Here is a 21,487-nt window from a genome sequence, read left to right on the forward strand (position 1 = left end):
CTAGTTAGATGGTTAGGCGATACAATGGGTAAGGCACTGGGTCTGAGTCAGCAAGATCTGAGATCAAATATAGCCTCAGACACTTGGTGGTGGTGTGATCGTAGGCAAGTCATTTAACCTTTATTGTTCAGTTACCTTATCTGTAAAATGGGGATAACAGGGTGGGAGTAAGGACCTGTGCCTGACACGTACTAAATGCTACATAAGTGTTATTGTTATTACTTATAAGAGCTGACTTCAAAGTCAGAAAGACCCTGGCTCAAGTCCAACTTTCAGCAGATGCTGCTTTAGTGACTTTGGACTAGTCCCTTAACCTCTCAGTGCCTCCAGGGACCTCTGTAAGGCTCTTAACAAAAATGCTTTGATCAGGAATTCCCTATAACAGTGAAATCAGTTCTGGACCAAAAAGTCTTATTGAAGCTTTTATCAGTGCCTTAGAAGAAGATAGAAGAGACTGCCAAACCTTTTAGATTGATTCATCAATGTTCAAGGGGGCAGGAAGCTGAAATGCAATTCCAGGCAGTGCCACATTTTAATGACTTAAGCTTTTTGCCAAGGAAGCTTTCAACGACTTTTAGAAGCATCTCCTTTCTCCGTCTCAGTCTGTCAGTTGGCAAACATTTATTAGAAGCTTATTATGCACCAGGCACTGCGTTAACCACTGCGAGTACAAAGAAAGGGAAAAATATCCCACAGTCCCTGCCCTCATGGAGCTCCTATTCTAATGGGGGAGATAAGATATAAGAAAATAAGTCCATCTAAGACCTATCCATTGCCACCAGAGGTTATCCCATCTCATGGCACAAGCAGCTGCAGGGACCAGGCAAAACCTCTAGGATAAGATAGGATTTGAGCTGAGTCTTGAAGGAAGCCTGAGTTGAAGGTGAGGAGGGAGAGCATTCCAGGCATTGGGGATACCAAATACAAAGGCAAGGAAGGAGATGGGAGGTGAAGTATCTTGTATGGTGAGGAGTGAGTTAGCTTATGTTGCTTGAGGTAAGTGTAAGAAGGCAGGAAGCAGCCAAATTCTGAAAACATGAAAGAACTTTAGATTTGATTGGGGAGTAGATCATCTTGGTAGTTGGACAGGCAACAAGTAATTTGTTTCCTACTCTGCCAATGATCTGTAGAGAATATTTAAAGTTTTTGTTTCTTTTAAACTGGGATAGAAGGGAGAAAAAAAATAAATGCTAATCAGAAAAAAAGTGGGGGAGGAATAAGGATTATATTAACTAAGGCAGTGGCAGAGATTATGATCTAAAATTCTGACTCCCATTCTGCATCCTATGCCTCCTACCATTGTCTCATGGCATTGTTACTATTGGGCAGTTGTGTAGTCCTGTCTGACCCTTTGTGACCCAGTGGACCATACTGTCCATGGGGTTTTCTTGGCAAAGATACTGGAGTGGTTTGCCATTCTCTTTTCCAGTAAATTACGGAAAACAGAGATTAAGTGTCTGAGGTCAGATTTGAATTCAGGCCCAGTGTTCTATCCACTGAGTCATGTAGCTGCTCTCATGACATGTACTTGTAAGCAAAGGGGAAACCTACATATATTTATAACTGGTCAGTTGATTGTGCCTTGAGTGTTCTGACAGCTATGTAAATTTAGAAAAAGCATCCTAGTGACATGCTGTAGGTCTCTGTTCTTGGGTTTTTCCTACTTGAAGCTTCCATCAGTGCCTTGAAAGAAGATATAGGAAGCATGCTTATCAAATTTATAGATAAAAAATTTGTGGGAAGTTAGTTAATATGCTGAAAGACAGACTTAGGATAAACATATCTTAAGAAAAATGAGTCTAAATCAAGAAGATAAAATTTAAAAGGAATGCATGTAAAGTCCTGAATTTTGTTGGAAAATAAATTATGCCGGATCAGAGGAATCCAGCTTATTCATGGTTTATGTGAAAAATTTTGACAAATATATACGTTTGTACTTAATTAGTAGTTTTCCTTTATAGCCCATTGGCTTGCGAAAATATCAGCTTATCTTTCTTTGTTAAAGTCATTATTTAGCTAAAATTTCGCATGTGTCTGTATTCGCTATTACACATCCTTCTCTTGAGCAAAAACAAACAAAAACCCCTCCAAAACCACAAAGCTAAAAGAAAAACAAAGCTGTTTATGTGGAAAACAGCTGGAATTTTTAACGTACCATGAACTCAGAAATAGATGATATTTACTTAAAAAAATTGTGTAGTTTCCAGATTAAGAGAACTTATGATCCTCCTATCGGAAGGAAGGAGAAGAGAAAAGAAGAGGGAAGGAGGGAGAGAATATGGAACAAAGGAAGGAAAGAAAGTTTGGAATCAGAACCAATCAGCACACATTTATTAAGTATATGTTATTACGTATATGTGTCAGACTCTTTGTGACTCAGTTGGGTTTTTTTTGGCAAAGATACTGAAGTGGTTTGTCATTTTCTTCTCCAGTTCATTTTACAGATGAGAAAACTGAGGCAAACAGAGTTAAGTGACTTGCCACAGGTTAAACAGCTAGTAAGTGTCTGAGCCTAGATTTGAACTCAGGAAGATGTCTTTCTAACTCCAGGTCTGGTACTCTATCCACTGTGCCACCTGGCTATCCTTATACTATGTGTTAGACCCTGAAGACACAAATCCAAAAGTAGGACAGTCATTGCTTTCAATGAACTTACAGGGAGGATATATGTTCACAGATACATAAATACAAGATGTATACAAAATAAATACAAAGTGATTTGGGGTGCAGGAGAACCAGGGAAGGCCCTTTGAGGAAGGTAACCTTTGAGTTGAGTCTTTAGGAAAGCTAAGGGTTACAAGAAAATGGTGAAGTACACGGCAAGTATGACAGAAAATCTCATGCACAGGGAGGACGCTGCTATTCCCAAGGCTCTTGGGTTCAGGGTTTTGAGCCAGCTCCATCTGAGAGGAGAGGGTGGTCAAGATGATAGTGGTATTTTGACTTGCCTAGCACATGCCACCTCACATCTCTCCTTCATAATACCTTGCTGTGACAGTTCACTTGTTTGTAGTAGGTGAAGAAGGATGAGGATTGAGAAAAGGCCATCGAATATGGCAATAAAGAGATCACTGGTGACCATAGAGAGAGCATTTCCATTAAGTGTTGGGGCTAGAAGCCTAATTGTTAGGGGCTGAGAATTAAATAGGAGGTGAGAGGGTATAGTCAATAAGTGTAAACAGCTTTTTCTAGAAGTTTGGCTATGAATGGGAGGAAAGATCTCAGATGATGACTTGAAAGAGCAGGAGGGCCAAATGAAGGGTTTTTTTTTCTTAAGGGAGACATCTGAACATGTATGTAGGCAATAGCAAAGGAGCCAGTGAATTAAAGAAGTTGAAAATTACATGGGGGTGATGGTGGTGAATGATGCTCTCATGAAGCTCCCACAGGAGACAGGAAAAAATAGGAGCAAAGGCACAATAGAGAGATTCTGACATTGGCAAGGAAGAAAGAGACCTCATTATTCATGAGGGTCTGGTTTATTAGCAGTATGGCCTTGGGTAAATTGAGTCTTTGTGACCCTTGGTTTCCTTATCAGTAAGATGGGGATGGAAGTACTTGGACTACTGTTCAGGGTCATAGTGAATATTAGTGTGGTCAAGGATCTTAATGTGTGAGTGTTATAAAGGTTATGTTTGTTGAAAAGTCTGGAGTGAGTAAAAACAGCCTCCGGGGTAAGGAAATTTTTCTCCTTAGAAAAATCCACCATCTGTCTTGAGACCTTGGCCACTTTGATATAATTGGCTAGTGAAGAGATGGCAACCCAGACTATTTCTGGCACCTTTTCATCATAATAAAAGAGAAATAGTCTTAAAAACATTTTTTCAAAATTAAAAAAACCCCATGAACTTAATGACACCAACATGAATATTTGCTTATACAAAGAAAAGGAAGGTTATGTTTGAAACTGAATCTTGGTTTTATATGGATTTTAAAGAATTATATGCTAATTTTAACATAGTAGTACCTAGGTATGGTAGAATCCCTCTTGTTTGTATCCCCTTCTAAACTTCCTTCTGTTCTCTTATATGCATTTTACAAATATTTTTGGCATTCTTTTCTTTCTTGTCTTTTTAAAAACTCACTATCACTACTCCTCTTTCCCCCAAAGTCTCCCCACTAAAAATGAAAATCCTGCCTTATAACAAATAAATACAATCAAGCAAAAGAAATTCACACATTGATCATGTCTGATGATGTATGCTGCATTCTGCACCTGCAGTCCTGCAGTCCATCACCTTTCCTGAAAGAGATGAGATGTACAATTCATTGTCATTCTTTGGAAGTCATGGTTGGTCGCTGCGTTGATCAGAGGACCTTCATTTAAAGCATGCCTCTGTCCCTTGTGTGACATTGGGTAAATCACTTAACCACTCGGGGTCTTATCTTCATTTATAAAATGGGGGTGGGGTTAAATGTCTTCTAAGTTTCCTTTTAACGCAACATCTGATTATGTGATGTTGCAGAGGGCATTTGCGCATGAAGCAGAGAGTTAGACTAGAAGAAGTCTATGACCTTTTGACTGTAAGCTTGTATGGTCCCCTTTGTATTAAATAGTCCCATTTTCTTGGCCACGCTCGCTCTCAAGGTTAGGACCTTAACCTCCACCTATGCTCTTCTACTCCAGATTCTACGACGAGATTAGAACTCCTCTACTCTCAGATATCCGAATTGATTACCCACCTGGTTCTGTCGAGCATGTTACCAAAACTCTTTTCCCTAATTACTTCAATGGGTCTGAAATCATCATTGCTGGGAAGCTGGTTGACAGTAAGTTGGATAATCTACATGTCGAAGTCACAGCCAGCAACAGTAAGAAATTTGTAGTCCTGAAGACAGATGTTCCCATTTCATCCCACAGCACAGGGAATGATGTCACAGGGGCTTCCACTCCAGTGGGCCAAGATGCTGACCGAAACTACATTGAGCGGCTCTGGAGTTACCTTACTATTAAGGAGCTGCTGACTTCATGGCTGAAGAGTGATGATGAACAGGAGAAGGAACACTTGATGGAGAGGGCTCGGGCTCTTGCAGTGAACTATCATTTCCTCACCCCTTTCACTTCCTTGAAGGTGAAGGAATTGCCACCTGAGGCAACTCAAGTGGCAATGAAAGAAGTCTATGGTAGTTCTGCAGCAATGGGTCCAGAGACAGTTGTGCAAAGCTTGCACGGGAAGAACATACCACCAGGTAATGAGACCCGGATGGTGATTTTGGGAAATTGTTTAGTTAGAATTCCTGCTTTCTTTTTTCAAGGCTAGAGTTGTTTCTATAAGAGCCTAGATTTCTATTTCTTTTCCCTCCCCACTAGATTCAACTTAGTTTAAGTTTAGCTCAAGTTATTAAAACAGGATATAAGGTTTCAGGACTTGGGCTGTGTCAGGCTATAACTGCTACAAAGTGTTTAGAAAAAGTTACATTTAGCTTAAAAGAGAAACTCATCCCATTATTATTTGATATATCAATAGCACTTTGGATTTTCAAAAACATTAATGTTGGATTAAATCATGCTCTTCTGGGGTAAATGTGTGTGTGTATGTGTGTGTGTGTGTGTGTGTGTGTGTGTGTGTGTGTGTGTGTGTGTTTGCATGTTTGCCCTCTACAAATACAAGAAAAATAGACAAAGACCTTGAATTCTTAGAAAATTTCCCTTTCAACAAAGGAAACATTTACTAAGCTCCTGTGTACCAGTCGTTGTGTTATGCACTGGAGATGCAAAAATAAGAACAACACAGTTCCTCTCCCCAAGGAACTTATATTCTAACAGGGGAGACAGAATTATGTTTATGGGCATATTCAAAACAAGTAAAAAGCAGATAAATGGCAGTCTTTAAGGGGAAGGTACCAGCTACAAGGTGGCACTTGCACTGAGCCTTGAAGGGAGCCAGGGATTCCAAAATGCCGAGGTGAAGAGGAGAGCTAGGCATAGGGGACAGCTGGTGCAAAGGAACAGCGATGGCATTCACTCAGTGTGTGAGGAACAGCAAATTGACCATTGTGACTGGACCACGGAATTTGTGGAGGGGAGGAGTGTGCAAGAAGACTGGAAAGGTAGTATACTGTGAAATCGGGAAGAGCTTTAAATGCCAGACAGAGGTGTTTATACTTTATCTCAGGTAGTAGGGAGTCAAGTCAAGACAACTAACATTTATTACAGGCCTACTATGTGCTAGGCATTATGCACAAAGCACAAAGAAAGGAAAAAACCAAAAACAGTTCTTGCTTAATGAGGGAGATAACATGCAAACAACTATGTACAAACTCATTCTCTCTCTGTCTCTCTCTTTTTCTTTTTCTGTCTCTCTCTCTGTCTCTCTGTGTCTCTCTCTCTGTCTTTCTGTCTCTCTCTTTTTCTCTGTCTCTCTCTCTGTCTCTCTCTCTCTGTCTCTGTCTCTCTCTTTCGGAGTGGGGTATAAGAGAAAGGAAAGGCAGGAAAGGGGTCAGGTTATAAAGGGTTTCGAATGCCACAGGACTTCACATAGGATCCTAAAGGTGAGGGAGAGCCATTGAAGTTGACTGAGTGTTATGGGGGCGGGGGAAGGTGAAAAGTTAGTATCTGTACTTAGGGAAAACCACTTTGTCAAGAAATAGAAGAGGGCTTAGAACAGAGCCTTGGGATGGGAGGAAGTAAAATTTCTGTCACTAGTATTATTATGCTTTGGGGTTTGTGGAATCAGGGATCAAATAACATGTTTTTGAACTCTTTAGGTTAAATAATCAACAAGAGTATATTGTGTCTATTTTGTGTTAAATACTGTACTAGGGACTATAGATACAAAGATAAAAGTGTAACAGTCCTTGCCATCCAGAATTGTATTTTATTAGGGCAGACAACCTATTTAAAAAATATTTATACGCACGATATGTAGCTAAGGTGAGAGATGACCAAATAAGCCAAATCAGAGAACCCAACTAAATGGTGTAGGCTTATATGTTGTGTCTTTGCCTCTAACCCTACAAAGATGTATCACAAAATTAACTGAACAACACAGATTCTTGAAATTAGGTAAAAGATGATGCCAGCCTCTATAGCAGAGCATGGAAATTCCTTAGATGAGTTTCTACCAGCAAAAATAGAGTAATTTTAAGAAAGATTTGAACCAGGTTGTATAAAGAACATTTTTCTGTGGCATTGAGACCATGTGACAGGTGCAGGGGTAATTACTTTTATGAATGACATTGTTATTATAACCCCATGACAGTGACCTAGATCTCAGTAGCTTCAAGAGGGATAAGGCTCAGATGCTACAATGTCCAGAGGACCAAAGACAGAAATGGGAAAAGAAGCCAGCTGGTTTCTCTGAGGAATATTTTTGAAATAATATTTTCATAAGGTGTCAATTGGTGCTTAAAATAATCTTCATTTCCTTAAAACCATGATGATTTTGTTGAGTTTCTCTGGGAAATACAACTCACTGAGGTCCATGAATCAGCAAAGCATTCATCTCAGTTGGATAATCCCTTTCCTTTATATTCAGTTTTCATTCAGCCAGCATCATATTGGCCTGGGACCATATAGAGAGAAGTCCAAGAGAGTGAGGTAGAGAAAAATATTGCTCTTTAGGGGGATGCTTATGTTTTGGATAACATACAAGAAGTGTTTCATCTTTAACTTCTGAGAATTAACACATAGCTTTATGAGGTGAGATACAACCAAAATACAACTGCAAATTTTTATTAACCCAAAGAAAATGGAAATAAAATATTTATGCATAAGACGCTAAGTTGTTCTCATCATGTTTGCCACTTTCTTTGTGTATATAGTCTTGCACATGTGTATATTTAGTTTATTATTAGATCATTCATACATGGAAGAACATGTTTTTCTAACATGTGCATAATTTGCAGAAATAAAAAAACATATGCCATATAGAATAATCCAATAATGAAAATTAAGCCTTTACATTTCAAGCCTTGGTGTGTATCAGCTAAAGCAGAATTCTTCTGGTATTTTTTCAGACTTTCCAGTGTGTCAATGTATGTGAAAATTGATTCATGATCTCCACATTTTACTTTTCTTCTTCTCCTATTTTCTTATTTCATCCATTTTAACAGTGACTGCTCCATTTTTTTCCTTTCTAGAACCTGATTTCAAGAAACAGTACAACCCAAGAATTAAAATCTCCAAAACATCAGGTACAGAAAAACAATACAAGTGTGGATGGATTAATTGAGGTAAATGACTTTTTCCCCTTTGATTGGGTCTGTCTAACTAAAGGTGAGTAACTGGTAACTTCTTAAAGGTCATCCAGAGAGTCTCCTGTAGTGTAGGACAGCGGAGATCCCCTTCACCTGGCCAAGGCCAACAGAAACAAATGGCGAAGAGCCACCATTAAGTCATTGTGCTGAAACTTGGGAGATAACACGGTAAATAAAGAAGTTGTAGCAGATTGATAACAGGGGTGCATTTCAATAAATGTGCTAGCTTTAAAAGCTAAATTGTTTTAGGTCCTTGAACTAGGCATGATTCCAGTCTGGAGTCTTAGAGATAGCTCTGAAATGAGCTTTGCATATCTTTGGCCTCAGAGGGGAAGCCTATACCAAAATGCCAAAAAGCTCTCTTTGCACACTTCCTGAGTTTACAAGAAAGGCCAGATGGAATGACAACAGAAAGCCTAAGGTTTTGTTTTCTTCTCAAGAAGTTAAAAGTCTTTTGCCCCTAAATCTCCTTTACTGCTTTCCTGATTATACTATCCATTGAGTAGTTCATAAGGCTAAGTGAAGTTCTTTAAGTGAGACAGGGGTGTGGTAAAGCAGATACTACTCAACTTCCAACTGACATAATCTAATTCCTTTGAGCACACACATGCCTTGTTAAATGCTTGCAAATCTCTTGGATGTTGCATGAAACTTGATGATCCACACATTTCTTCATCTGGGATAAATTGCATCATTTTCTATCAAGTATTTAGGGGAATTTGGTTAGAAAGGATGTTTTATAAATAAATAGAAACCTTCTGGTATCTGACTCAGATATTATGTTACCATACCCAAGAAAAGCAGAAACATTAAGTGAGAACTTTCTCACCCTCGAGGCTTTGGTTTTATCATGCAGAAAAGACACAAAACTCTCTCTCTCTCTCTCTCTCTCTCTCTCTCTCTCTCTCTCTCTCTCTCTCTCTTTCTCTCTCTCTCTCTCTGTCTCTCTAACTCTCTCTCTCTCTTTCTCTTTCTCTCTCTTTCTCTCTCTCTCTCCCCCCTCTCTTTCTCTCTCTCAGACCTTCTAGAAAATTCAGTCAAGCATAGGATATTTTACCAGATTCTCTCAATGCATTTTTGAGTAATATTGTTGAGATTCTGGGTGTAGGGTAGTGAAAATAAAATTCATCCATCATGAAGCATTTATTAATGTGCTAGGTACTATGCTAAACACTTGGCATGTTATTGAAAGGTAAAATAATAGACTGTATTTTTAAGTTTACATTCTAGTCAGGGAGACAATATATAAAAACGAGTACATAAAAGATATATACAGAGTAGATGGAAAATAACCTTATAGGGGAAGTCACTAGGAGCTGGTAGAAGGTGGAGATGGCAGAGTAAGGAGAGGAGGTTCCACTAAAGGTTTCCTAAAGAAGGTGGCATTCTAGCTGAGTCTTGAAGGAAGCCAGGGTTTCTAAGAGGGGGAAATGAGGAGAGAGAGCATTCCAAGCATGGGGGACAGCCAGTACAAAGGCACAGAGATTGAAGATGCAGTGGGGGTGGTGGTGAGTGGGGAGAATGAGGAGACCCATACTTTAGGAAAGTTACTGGTACCTGTGTGGATGATAAACTAGAGTAGGGAGAGATTTGAGACAGGGAGATAAAACAGCAACCTATTGTAATAGTCTGAGTGAGAGGTGATGAGGGCCTGAGCTAAAGTGGGGTGGGGCGTAGAAATGTATATAAGAAATGTTTTGAAAATAGAAATGACAAGATTTGGTGACTAATCAGATACATTGTGTGAGTGACAATAAAAAGTTGAGGATGATATTGACTTTGTGATCCTGGGAGGCTGGGAGGATGGTAGTGACCTCAACAGTAACAGGGACGTTCAGAAGAGGGTTAGACTTTGGGGGAAAGACCATGTTTTGGACATATTAAATCTGAGATGTCTGTGGGACATGTAATTTGAAATGGCAATAGGAAGTTGGTGAAACCAGGAAAGGGATTAGAGGTTGATATATAGATCTGGGAATTAGTTGCACAAATATAAAACCCATGGGTGCCAAATGAAAAAGTGTAAAGAGTAAACAGAAGAGGAACTAGGACAGAAGATACAGCAAGGAGATTGAGAAGGGAGGGAGGTCAGTAGGTAGGAAGAGAAACAGGAAAGACCACTGTTGAGAAAACCCAGAGAGGAGAGAGCATTCTAGAGGAGAATGGGATAAATAATGTGAGAGGGGCTAGAGAGGTGAGGAAGGATGAGATGTGTCATTAGATTTGGCAACTGAGAGGTCATCGGTAATTTTGGAGAGGGTTCAACTCAATTGAATGATGAAATTGGGTTTAGATTGCAAAGGGGTTTAGAAGAGAGTGAGATGGAGTAAATAGTAAGTGGAATATTTTTTAGTTTTGCTGAGGAGAAGAGAGATATAGGATGATAGCTTACGTGGACAGCAGGATCAAGAGATGGTTTGTTTTTTTTTTAGGACAGAGGAGACAAAAGCTTGCTTGGAGGCAAGAGGCAGGGAGAAATTGAAATTACAGAGAGTGGAGAAGATAGTGGGGATATTTGCTAGAAATAGAATGGGACCAAGAGAACATGTAGAGGCCTTGGCCTTGAGTAAGAGGGTCACTACTTCATAAAAGTCTGGAGTGAAGGAGATAGCAGTAGATGATGTCAGGGGAATATGAGATAAGAGGAGGGGAGAGGTAACTTGTGTGGTATGACCTCGGGGTTTTTTGGGCTGGCAAATTACAAAGTTCAGTTAAGAGGTTGGGGGGAAAGAGTGTTGTGGGAGGTTTGGGGAGAGAAGAGTGGGTTTGGAACAGCTGCTGTGGTCAGTGGATAGAGAATTGATTAGGGAGGAGTAGAAGGATTGCCTTACTGCAGTGAGGGCCCAGTAAACATTAGATAACATAAATTTGTAGTGGAACCCTGTCAACACAGTTTTGAGAGTTCCTGCAGCTCTCTTCAGCAGCCTGTGCGTAGAAATGATAAATGATGGGTATTGTATCTAGTGCTGGTGTTTGGAAAGATATGATTGGTGACAAGGCAAGGAGCAAAGGACCCGAGAGTAGAAGACAATAGCAGTGAGCTAGCTCACTAAGGAAAGAGTACTGGCTGGCCTCAGAGTATGCAACCCTGAGTTTTAAAGGTCCCGGTTCCACCACTGATTGATGTGCCTGTTGCTAAGTTACTTCTCTCTGTCTTTTCTCTAATCTGTAAAATAAAATGTGCTTTGTTTTTTCTAGAGCTAACATTCCATGACTTTCTGGGTTAGTGCAATCTACACACGGGTTCTCTGAGACAATGATTAACCTAAAAGTCAGGAAGATAGATTCCTTCCCTCTCCACTGCTTATGACCCCAAAAAGGGGAAGGTGTTCAGGCTCACATTGCTCAGTTAATAAATAACTTTGGAGGGAACTCAGTAAACACTGGGATCTGGTATAGGTCTCAGTGGAAAAAAACTAGACTGTAAGACAAGAGACTTATATAAAGAATGAGTAAAAACTCAGTACCAGAGGAACTTACTCAACCCTATACACATGAATGTATGTCTCAGATCATCAGTTTCTTATTGCAAAATTAAGACTTAAATTGAAGACAGTGAGGGAAAACCATTAGACCATATAGGCATGACCTAAATAACATCCTTTATGAAGATGAAGTGGAAGTGGAGAAAAATTTAAGGGATTAGATCTGGTAGGTAAAGTGCCTGAAGAACTATGGACAGAGGTTCATAATAGTGTGCAGGAGGTAGCAACAAAAAAAAATCCCCCAAAAAAAGAAGAGGAAGAAAGCAAAATGGCTGATGAGACTTTACAAATAGCAGAGGAAGAAGGAAAGCAAAATGTAAAGGAGAAAGAGGAATATACACCCAACTGAATGCAGAATGCCAGAGAATAGCAAGGAATGATAAGGCTGTCTTAAATGAGCAACGCAAAGAAATGGAAGAAAGCAAAAGAATGAGAAAGTCAAGGGATCTCTTTAAGAAAATTAGAAATATCAAGGGAACATTTCATGCAAAGTGGGCATGATAAAAGACAAAAATGGCAGAGACTTAACAGAAGCAGAAAAGATTAAGAAAAAGTGGCAAGAGCCGCAAAAGAACTATACAAAAAGATCTTAATATCACCAGTAACCACAGTGATGCAGTTACTGATCTTGAACCTGACATCCTGGAGAGTGAAGCCAAGTGGGCTTTAGGAAGCACTGTTAAAAATAAGGCTAGTGGAAGTGATAGAATTCTAGCTGTGCTATTTAAAATCCTAAAGGATGATACTGTTAAGTGCTGCCCTCAATATGCCAGCAAGTTTGAACAACTCAACAGTGGCCACTCCTACTCCCTCCCCAAGATGGCATGCAATCTGATATAGGTTCTACTTATGCATTCATATTAAACTTATTCTCACATTAGTCATGATGTAAAGAAGGATTAGAACTATTAGGAGGCACCATGAGGAAGAAGAAATGAACAGTAAAAGAAAAGGAGAGTGAAGAGTGTTCTTCCATCTGCATTCAGACTCCAAAGTTCTTTCTCTGGATGTGGATAGCACTTTCCATTGTAAGTTTTTTGGAGTTGTCTTAGATCCTTGCTTTGCTGAGAAAAGCCAAGTCTATCAGTCAGTCATCACACACTGTGGCTGTTACTGTGTACAGTGTTCTCCTGGTTCTGCTCACTTCATTTAGCATCAGTTCATATAAGTCTTTCCAGGTTTTTCTGAAGTAATGCCAATGAATTTTCAAATTACTGAACAACCATACTCATTTCACATGTGGGCAAGGTTATGCTTAAGATTTTGCAAGCTAGGCTTGGTCCATGGGGTCATGAAGAGTTGGACTTGACTGAACTACTCAATGAACAGCAATGCAAGGATGTACTTGAAAGGCAGTGTGGTGTAGGAGATAGAGGGTTGGTCCTGGAAGTCAAGAAGACCTGGATTCCAGTTGTACTTTTGATACATTTTGGCTGTGTGACTGTGGGCAAGTCACTTAACTTCTCAGTGGCAACTGGCAGTTCTTTCCATTATAGAGCAGGTGCAGATTAGTGTTGGTAAAGGGAGTTTTCTCATTGGAAATTTCCTTTGTCAATGGAACTACAGATCTGGTTCTAAGCAAAATAGCTCACTTTAAGGTTTTCAAAGAGGTTTACATATATTATCTCATTTAATCCTCACAATAACCACGAGAGAGGTGTTATTATTATCTTCATTTTACCAGTGAGAAAACTGAAGCAGAGAGAGGTTGAGTTGCCCAGTCACATAGCTAGTAAGAGTCTGAGGTGAAATTTGAACACAGGTCTTCCTAAGTCCAGCAATCTCTCCACCATGCCACCTAGATGCATAATTGACACCTATATCATGCTGGAAGGTTTATAAAGCACTTTTCATGCTTGACCACTTGACCTTCACAATTCTCTGAAGTGGATAATGCAAGGTTTACCTTTCTCCATTTTTTCCATGAGAATAACTAGCTAGTATTTATGTAGCACTTTAAGATTTGCAGTGTGATTTACAATCATCTCATTTTATCCTCACAACCACCCAGGGACCGATAACACCTACCAGGCATTCTGATTACCCCAATTTTACAAAAGAGGATACTAAAGTAGATACTGTTTAAGTGACTTGCCCACCATCACACAGCTAACAAGGATCTAAAAGTAAATCAAAGAGGTTAAAAGTCAGACAGCTAGCATAAGGAGAACCGGAACCCAAACCCATGTCTCCTAATTCCAAGTCCAATAGAAAAAGTCTATATTTAGAGCTGGAAGGGACCTCAGAAGCCATTTAGTGTAAACCCATCATTTTACAGATGAAGAAAGCAAGGTTCAGAAAGACTGAGTCATTTTCTTAGAGTTACCTATGTTAGGTGTGTGTGTTCGTCCTTCACTGCCAAAGAAGACCATGCCATCAGAGAAATAATGACATGACTTGCACTTGACTTTGTTTTGAGTGAGGGAGGACTGTGTAGGTCACCAGCCTCACTTCTCCTCCAGAGCCATCTGAATCCAGTGACCAGATATTCATCAGGATGACTGGAGATGACCCAGGATAAGGAAATTGGGGTTAAGTGACTTGCCCAAGGTCACACAATTAGTGAGTGTCAAGTGTCTGAGGTGAGATGTGAAGTCAGGTCCTCCTGACTCCTGCACTGGTGCTCTGTCCAATGTATCACCTAGCTGCCCCTCTGTGTTAGGTAATAAGTGACAAGGGTAGGATTTGATCCTACGTTCAACCTCTAACTCAAAAGCTGACTAGGGGGTGGGCAGGTATTTGGTAGCACTTTAAAAAAAAAGAAATATATATTAACCTTCTCTCTGTCTCTGTCTCTCTCTGTCTCTTCTCTCTCTCTCCCTCTCTCTCTCTCTCTCTCTCTCTCTCTCTCTCTCTCTCTCTCTCTCTCTCTCTCTCTCTCTCTCTCATCCCTTCCTCCTCCCTATGACCACTGGAAGTGAAATCAGAAAGAAAATTAGAAAACTTACTGAAAAAGAAGAGGCAGCTAGATGACTCAGTGGGTAGAGTGCTTTGCCTGAGGTCAAATTTGACTTCAGACACTCACTAGCCTGTGACCCTGGGCAAGTTACAACCTCTGTTTTTCTTAATCCATTGAAGAAGGAAATGTCAGACCACTCCAATATCTTTGCCAAGAAAACCCCATGGACACAAGGCTCATGAAGAGTAAGACACGACTGAGCAGCACCTGCAGAAGGAGCAGTGTATGGGAGTCTCCCTACTTCCATCCCACAGCCTCCTCTTATATAATCAAGCTCAGTACTGAGTTTAAGCTTTGTTCTCTTTTCTTCCTCTGTTAGCGGATGGAGACCCTCATTTTGTGGTGGACTTCCCCTTGAGCAAGCTCACTGTCTGTTTTAACATCGATGGGAACCCTGGGGACATTCTCAGACTAGTCTCTGATCATATGGACTCTGGTAAGCACATCCTGGCTTGTGGAGTTAAATGAAATGGAGGGTTGAGGGCCTTCGGCACTGTACCATCGCTGATGGGATCCAGATATCTACCCCTTGCCATTTTCAGAGGCCAAGGAGTTAAAGAGCCAGCGTTCCATCTGCAGTTATATCTTTCTCTGTGTGATTTCAGCATTATAGCATGAGGCATATAATTTCGCTGCTATATATTTTTATTGCTGTAGTTTATTTTTATATAATTTTACATATAAATATATAACTTATCTATATAATTATATATTTATTATATTTTATTTATATTGTTATATGTTTCTTTAAAATAATTTTATCATGTATAATAATCACCAGCAAACACAAACATTGAAATATTAAAAAAAAAAACAAACAAGAAAGAGGATTATGTAGGAAATTGTGAACTTCAGTTTTGTTTTTTTTAAAGGAGAGCAATGGCAGTGTGGTGTAATGGATAGAGAGTTGACTTTAAAGCCAGGAAAATCTGGGTTCAGACCCTTCCTGTGACACAAAGTGGCTGTGTGACCCTGAGTTGGTCACTTCTCAGTGCTATCGATCAATGGTGACAAACTCAAATATAAATGGGAGCCACTAAGCCGTACATAACAATCCTTCTGGGTGTTTATTGATTCAGAAAACCACATATTAACACTATCTGTGTTTTATTGTATTTTTATTTGTTTTGTTAACTATTTCCCAATTGTTTAGTAGTTTTTCAGTCCTGTCTGACTCTTTGTGACTCCATTTGGGGTTTTCTTAGCAAAGATACTAGAGTGGTTTGCCATTTCCTTCTTCAGTTCATTTTACAGATGAGGAAATTTAGGCAAACAGGGTTAAGTGACTTCCCCAAGGTCACATAGCTAGTAAGTGCCTGAAGCTGGATTTGAACTTTCTGATTCCAGGTCTGACACTCTATCCATTGTGCTATCTCACTACCCAGTCTTAACTATCTGAAGGACCAAATCCTGCCTTGATTCCAAGATCAAAGGATTCAGCAAAAACCTTAGAAGCCAGGTTAGGCCCTTCCCCAAAGCCCCAGGGTAACTGGCAGCATTTATGTGGTTTCTTTAGACCATCAGTCCAGCTTTCTATCTATGGAATGACAATGCTTTCCTGACTGGAAACTCACATAGAAAAATCTCAAAACACAACTGATAAAATGCTCAACTAGGTTCAGCAAAGGCTGGCATCCCTTTCCCTTGTCTTTGTTTTTCTGACCCCAGCAATGGGAGTTTTCAATTCAATTAAAAAACAGCAACAACTTGACAAAACCTTTTTTTCATGCCTAATATATGCGAGGCACTAAGTCATATGCTTGTAATACAAAGGGAAAAAAACATACTGGTCTCTGCCATCTAGGAGATTACATTCAGTGATAGGAATAAAATGTAAACAGTGATAGATAAAGATAGGGAATCTGAAGAGGGAGAGAGCACCCTACAACTAGGGGGTGCCAGGAAAGCCTTCATGGAGGAGGCGTCACCTGAGCTGTCATCCCTTGGAATGTCTGTGAAGATGATCTGGAATAGGAGGATTAATTAATTAGGGAAGAGGAGGCTCTATTATATGGCAGTAACCTCTAAAGGCATATTACCATTAGCCAGGGAGAACAATCCATTTCAGTTCATATTGTTTCATTAGACATTAAGATATCTTGTAGGAGGCCACCATTTGTATGATCTTCAACCAACAGTCTGAAAACCTACATCATTGTTTGAGACAACTTCATTAAGTCTTAGGATATAAGAATAAGTATTGGAAGGGACTTCAGAAGTTATCTAAGTCAATCTCCTCATTTTTCAGATGAGGAAACTGAGACTCAGAGAGCTCAAGTGATTTGTCCATAGTCACATAGGAAGTAGAGGCAAAATTATTTAACTGGTTCCATTGACTTTGCCTCGCATTTGTTCATATCAATCATTCCATTCATGCCCACTCTTTGAAAGCTGTAGTGGTGACATCCTAAGATGTCTAGTTAGGGCCGCAGCAAGTGAAAGATCCTAACTGGAGATACACAGGATACCCTATCAATCTTTGAGTCATTGGGCAAGAGGTAGAATGGGGTCCAAGGAGCTAAAGCCAAGAGCCCCAGTATCACCACCTTGTCAATGTCTACTTACCAGTAGACTGGTCATTGTTGATGACCAGTTGTCAGTAGAATACTGGCTGTTCTGTTCATAGACAAAAGGATCATGTATTGGTATCATTATGGTAGTGGTTCTGGCTTCTTTGTTTTGAGAATGCAATAGTTTACCTAACCACTGTTTTGTTTTTCCTTCCCCATTTCATAAGGTGTCACAGTGAATGGAGAATTAATAGGGGCCCCAGCTCCTCCAAATGGTCACAAGAAGTATCGGACTTACTTCCGAACTATTACCATCCTCATCAATAAGCCAGAGAGATCATACTTGGAAATCACTCCAAACAGGGTTGTCTTGGATGGTGGGGACAGGTTGGTCCTCCCTTGCAACCAGAGTGTAGTAGTGGGGAGCTGGGGGCTGGAGTTGTCTATCTCTGCCAACGCTAACGTCACAGTAACCATTCAGGGCACAATTACTTTTGTTATCCTTATTCACCTCTACAAAAATCCAGCTCCTTACCAGCGAAACCATCTTGGCTTCTACATTTCCAACAGCAAAGGACTCTCAGCCAACTGTCATGGACTTTTAGGTAAGGTGTGTGTGTGTGTGTGTGTGTGTGTGTGTGTGTGTGTGTGTGTGTTCGTGTGTCCCAAGCATCCCTTCTATTCATACCGGATTTTTGGAGACAAACAATTAAGTTCTTTAACTTGAGGTTGATGCTGCTGACATTTCTTTCTCTTCTCCCATCCCTTCTCCTTTCTTCCTTTTCGTTTGTCTCTCTTCTCCCTTCCCTTTCTCTTTCTCCTTCCCTTCCATCTCTTTTCCTCTCTTTTCCCTTCCCCTCCCTCCCCTCTCCTTACTCCTCATTCATCTCTCCCCTGCTCCTTTCATCTAATTGGTATAGGGAACTCTTAATGAGGAAATATTCTACACTAAGGTAGAAGGAGCTGCAATTTATAGTCTTGGAAGAGTTGACTGAGAAGTTAAATGACTTACCTATGAGCACACAGCTATTATGTGTCTGAGGCAAGACTTAAACCTAGGTCTTCCTGTCTGTAAGACCAGGTCTCTCTCCTCTAGGTGGTGCAGTGGACAGGGCACTAGGCATGGAGTCAGTAAAACCTGAGTTCAAATCCAGCCGTGTTCACTTACAAGCAGTGTGACCCTGGGCAAATCATTTAACCTCTTTCTGTCTGACTTTAGTTTCCTCAACTGTAAAATGGGGACAATAACAGCACCTACCTTCCAGGGTTCTTGTGAGTATCAAATGTGATAATATTTGTAAAACATTCAACACAGTGCCTGGCACATAGAAAGAGCTTAATGAATACTTGTTCCTTCCCCTCACCTCCCACCAAGTTACCTGACTTTAGTTTTATTAGTTATTTAAAATTGAATACAAATACTTTCATATAACATAATATATGTAAGCATGGATTCCCATTTAGATATCCATAAAGACTTTCTGGGAATGGAAGGAGACGAAGTCAAATGCATCCTGGGAACTGTAAAAAAGTGAAAGTTTCTGTTTTCTCACTTCTCAGTAGAGTGGCATTAATGAAATTCAAACCATTTTAGATTCCTTTCATGTAAATCCGCTGTATTCTTAGGAACAGCACTAGTCATACTACTCTTGCTTCATTACTGACCATGCCAATTCCCATAGCTCTCTTGCCCCAAATTAACAGTAAGGCATTGCACCAGAGTTAGGTTTAGAAGACAGGATTTCCTTGTATTTGAACCTGAGCATTTTAGCAAGGTCCTGTCTATCAAGAATGAATTCTGTTGTAGATTAGGGTCTAGAATCCCACTTGACTGGAGGAATTCTGATTATAAATATCAAAGTCAGTGGACTGCCACCTGTTTCTCACCTTCACAATCTCTTGCATACACAATTCAGTGCCTCTGAATAGCAAGGGGATCTTGGGAACAGGTTACCAAAAAGACCTAATCCTATTTCCCTGTTATCCCTGCCTCATTCTCTCTTTGCTTAGGAAACTGTGGCAGGGTTGGTGGATCTCCATGGAGCTGGTCTGGAAAATGTCCAATGTTAAGGTAATAGGCAATAGCCTATTTCAAAACAGCCTCCAAACATGGAGGGAGAAGGAAAGACTTCTGGGAGGAGTCAAAGAAAAAGATGATAGATCTTGAAAGGGCTTTAGAAAACATGAGTTGCACCTCTTCATTTTACAGATGAGAAACTGAGTCATAGAGCTATTAAGTGATTTATTCAGGATCACATAGCTAGTAAGGATCTGAGATAAAACTGGTTTCCTAGTTCCAGGTTCGATAACCAAACCACTAGCCCACCTTGTCTCTTCAAATCTTAGACTGTGGTCATCTTAAAGTTACCCACTGATGTCATAACATCTTCCTTTACTAACTGTAATAAATGTTCAGTTATCCCAAACTGGAGCCAAATAACATCTGTGCTAACTGAATTTGACCCATATTTCATTCTTTTTTTTTCCCCTCTGTAGGTCAATTCCTGAACCAGGAACCTAAACTAATAAAAGAACCAGTTGGGTCAGGTTCCAATAAGAACCATACTGAGCCTTCAGTCTCCCAGGCAGACCTAGACTCTGAGACCATTCTAAAAGTGAAAGAGCACTGGGTTCCTGTGGTCTGGAAACAGAGGAAGATCTACAATGGACAAGAGCAGATAGACTGCTGGTTTGCCAGAAATTCAGCCAAGCTCATTGATGGAGGGTACAAGGATTACTTAGCCTCCCATCCATTTGACACAGAAACCACTTTTGGAGTAACATCCCAATGACTGTAGGACATGGTACCAGCCCTGGATATAAGAACACATGGTAGGGAAATGACTTTTGAAGCTATCCTAATGTATGCAGCTCTTCATACCATATCCTTGAGCAACTCAGCTACTCTCTACAAATGTCAAGCTGGCCAAAAGGTGGGGAGGGGAGGGGAGGCTTGGGTGAAGAAGTCATTTCCTTCCTTCTTTCCCCTTTTTGCCTTTCCCTTCCCTCCTCACTGGGGAGAAAGAGACGACAGAACTAAGTGGGAGAAGCAAGTGAACCTTCGACATTGCTGTTACCTGGCATCACTATTCTTCCAGTATCTCAACATCTGCCACACATTAACCAACTCCTTTGTGATGCAGGCTGGTTGACTTGAGACCTTGCCTTTGATGTGGAAATGGTCTGCCCAGGTCTGCAACTTTGCCTTTTGCCTCACTCCAATGTCTGGCTAGCTCTTTTTTGTAAAATGTCCAAGTCCTCCCAATCCATGGCTAGCTCCTTACATGGGAGGGCATCTCTGGCATGTCTGTGGTTATAGCCCATGGGTTTGATAATGGACAACAGCTCTATTACTCCTTAGGAAAGTCTCCTCTGTGGTGTTAGCAAACTTTAAAAAAAAAGTTTAATTTTTTTTTGTTCACTGTCAAAATTGACATGAGATCAGTCTCTCTGCACCTAAAATCTTATTAGCTGGATTTGTAAATAACTGGACTTTGTTTATTGGTATTTTCCTATTTATTTAGTTATTCTAAGTCCATAAAGAAGGGATAGTAACAAACATCATGTGTATTTGAACTAGTTTGCTTAGAATGCTGAGAATCTTGCCAGCTGTGTGTTAAGTCACTTACAAAGCCCTAGGAAATCTCTGGTTTACTCTAATAGATTCTGGATGATTTTTTTTTTTTATGCAGTGAAAGATTCTTCAGGAGATGATGAACTGTATTGTCCCAAGTGGAATTGGGGTGTGGCTGGGGAAGGGGTCAGCTTGGATTCAGAGCATGACTCTGGCCTTCAAGCTAACTGTAGGGGATTAACTTGCACATTCCCAGGAAGAGGAGAGCACACACACTTAGCAAACCTGAAAAGAATGCCAGAATCTCAGTTACACAGGCCAAGGAGTCAGAAATCCCGGTGTGAGGGAAGAAGTTTGATTGTTTTCAGACCTTGGCCAAATCTGTGTCACAAATGGAAGAGTGAAGGGTACAGTTGTAGGGGGCTGGGAGTGGAAATAAAACTTCTTGAAAATGTTGTTCATTTAATATTTAAATACCCCATCTGAAGCCAAATTACATTACTAAAAGGGACCAAGCCTGGTAGTGGAAAGGAAGCTTTATCATTACTCTTCTGCACCTTTGCTCTGCTGTTCGTCATACTCTCTTTTAAGTAAAACAAGCCTACATCAGAGTGAGTGAAGAAGGTTGTCTGGGAAGTAGACAGATGCAGGGTGTATGGAGCCAAACACAAGAGGGATGCCAGAAATTTTCAGCCAAAGAAATATTTTCTTTTGACAAGGGCTGTATTAAAAGGCCAAGTGTTAACCTCAGGAGAGGTTC

At 40.3% G+C, this 21,487-nt stretch overlaps 1 protein-coding gene across 3 annotated transcripts in view; it reads left to right on the top strand.

Moving 5' to 3' along the window:
• ITIH5 (inter-alpha-trypsin inhibitor heavy chain 5) overlaps nucleotides 1-21,183 on the top strand; it is an 87,313-nt gene extending 66,130 nt beyond the window's left edge. For all 3 annotated transcript variants that reach the window (XM_072653414.1, XM_072653412.1, XM_072653413.1), the window contains exons 10-14: nucleotides 4,628-5,190; nucleotides 8,083-8,136; nucleotides 14,963-15,079; nucleotides 17,381-17,758; nucleotides 19,650-21,183. In XM_072653414.1, coding sequence (XP_072509515.1) covers nucleotides 4,628-5,190; nucleotides 8,083-8,136; nucleotides 14,963-15,079; nucleotides 17,381-17,758; nucleotides 19,650-19,945 — 1,408 coding nt within the window. In that variant the 3' untranslated portion in view covers nucleotides 19,946-21,183. The remainder of the gene's footprint in view (nucleotides 1-4,627; nucleotides 5,191-8,082; nucleotides 8,137-14,962; nucleotides 15,080-17,380; nucleotides 17,759-19,649) is intronic.
• The last annotated feature ends 304 nt before the right edge of the window (nucleotides 21,184-21,487 follow it).

Source organism: Notamacropus eugenii, chromosome 3 (assembly GCF_028372415.1).
Source record: "Notamacropus eugenii isolate mMacEug1 chromosome 3, mMacEug1.pri_v2, whole genome shotgun sequence".
Taxonomy (NCBI): Eukaryota; Metazoa; Chordata; class Mammalia; order Diprotodontia; family Macropodidae; genus Notamacropus; species Notamacropus eugenii.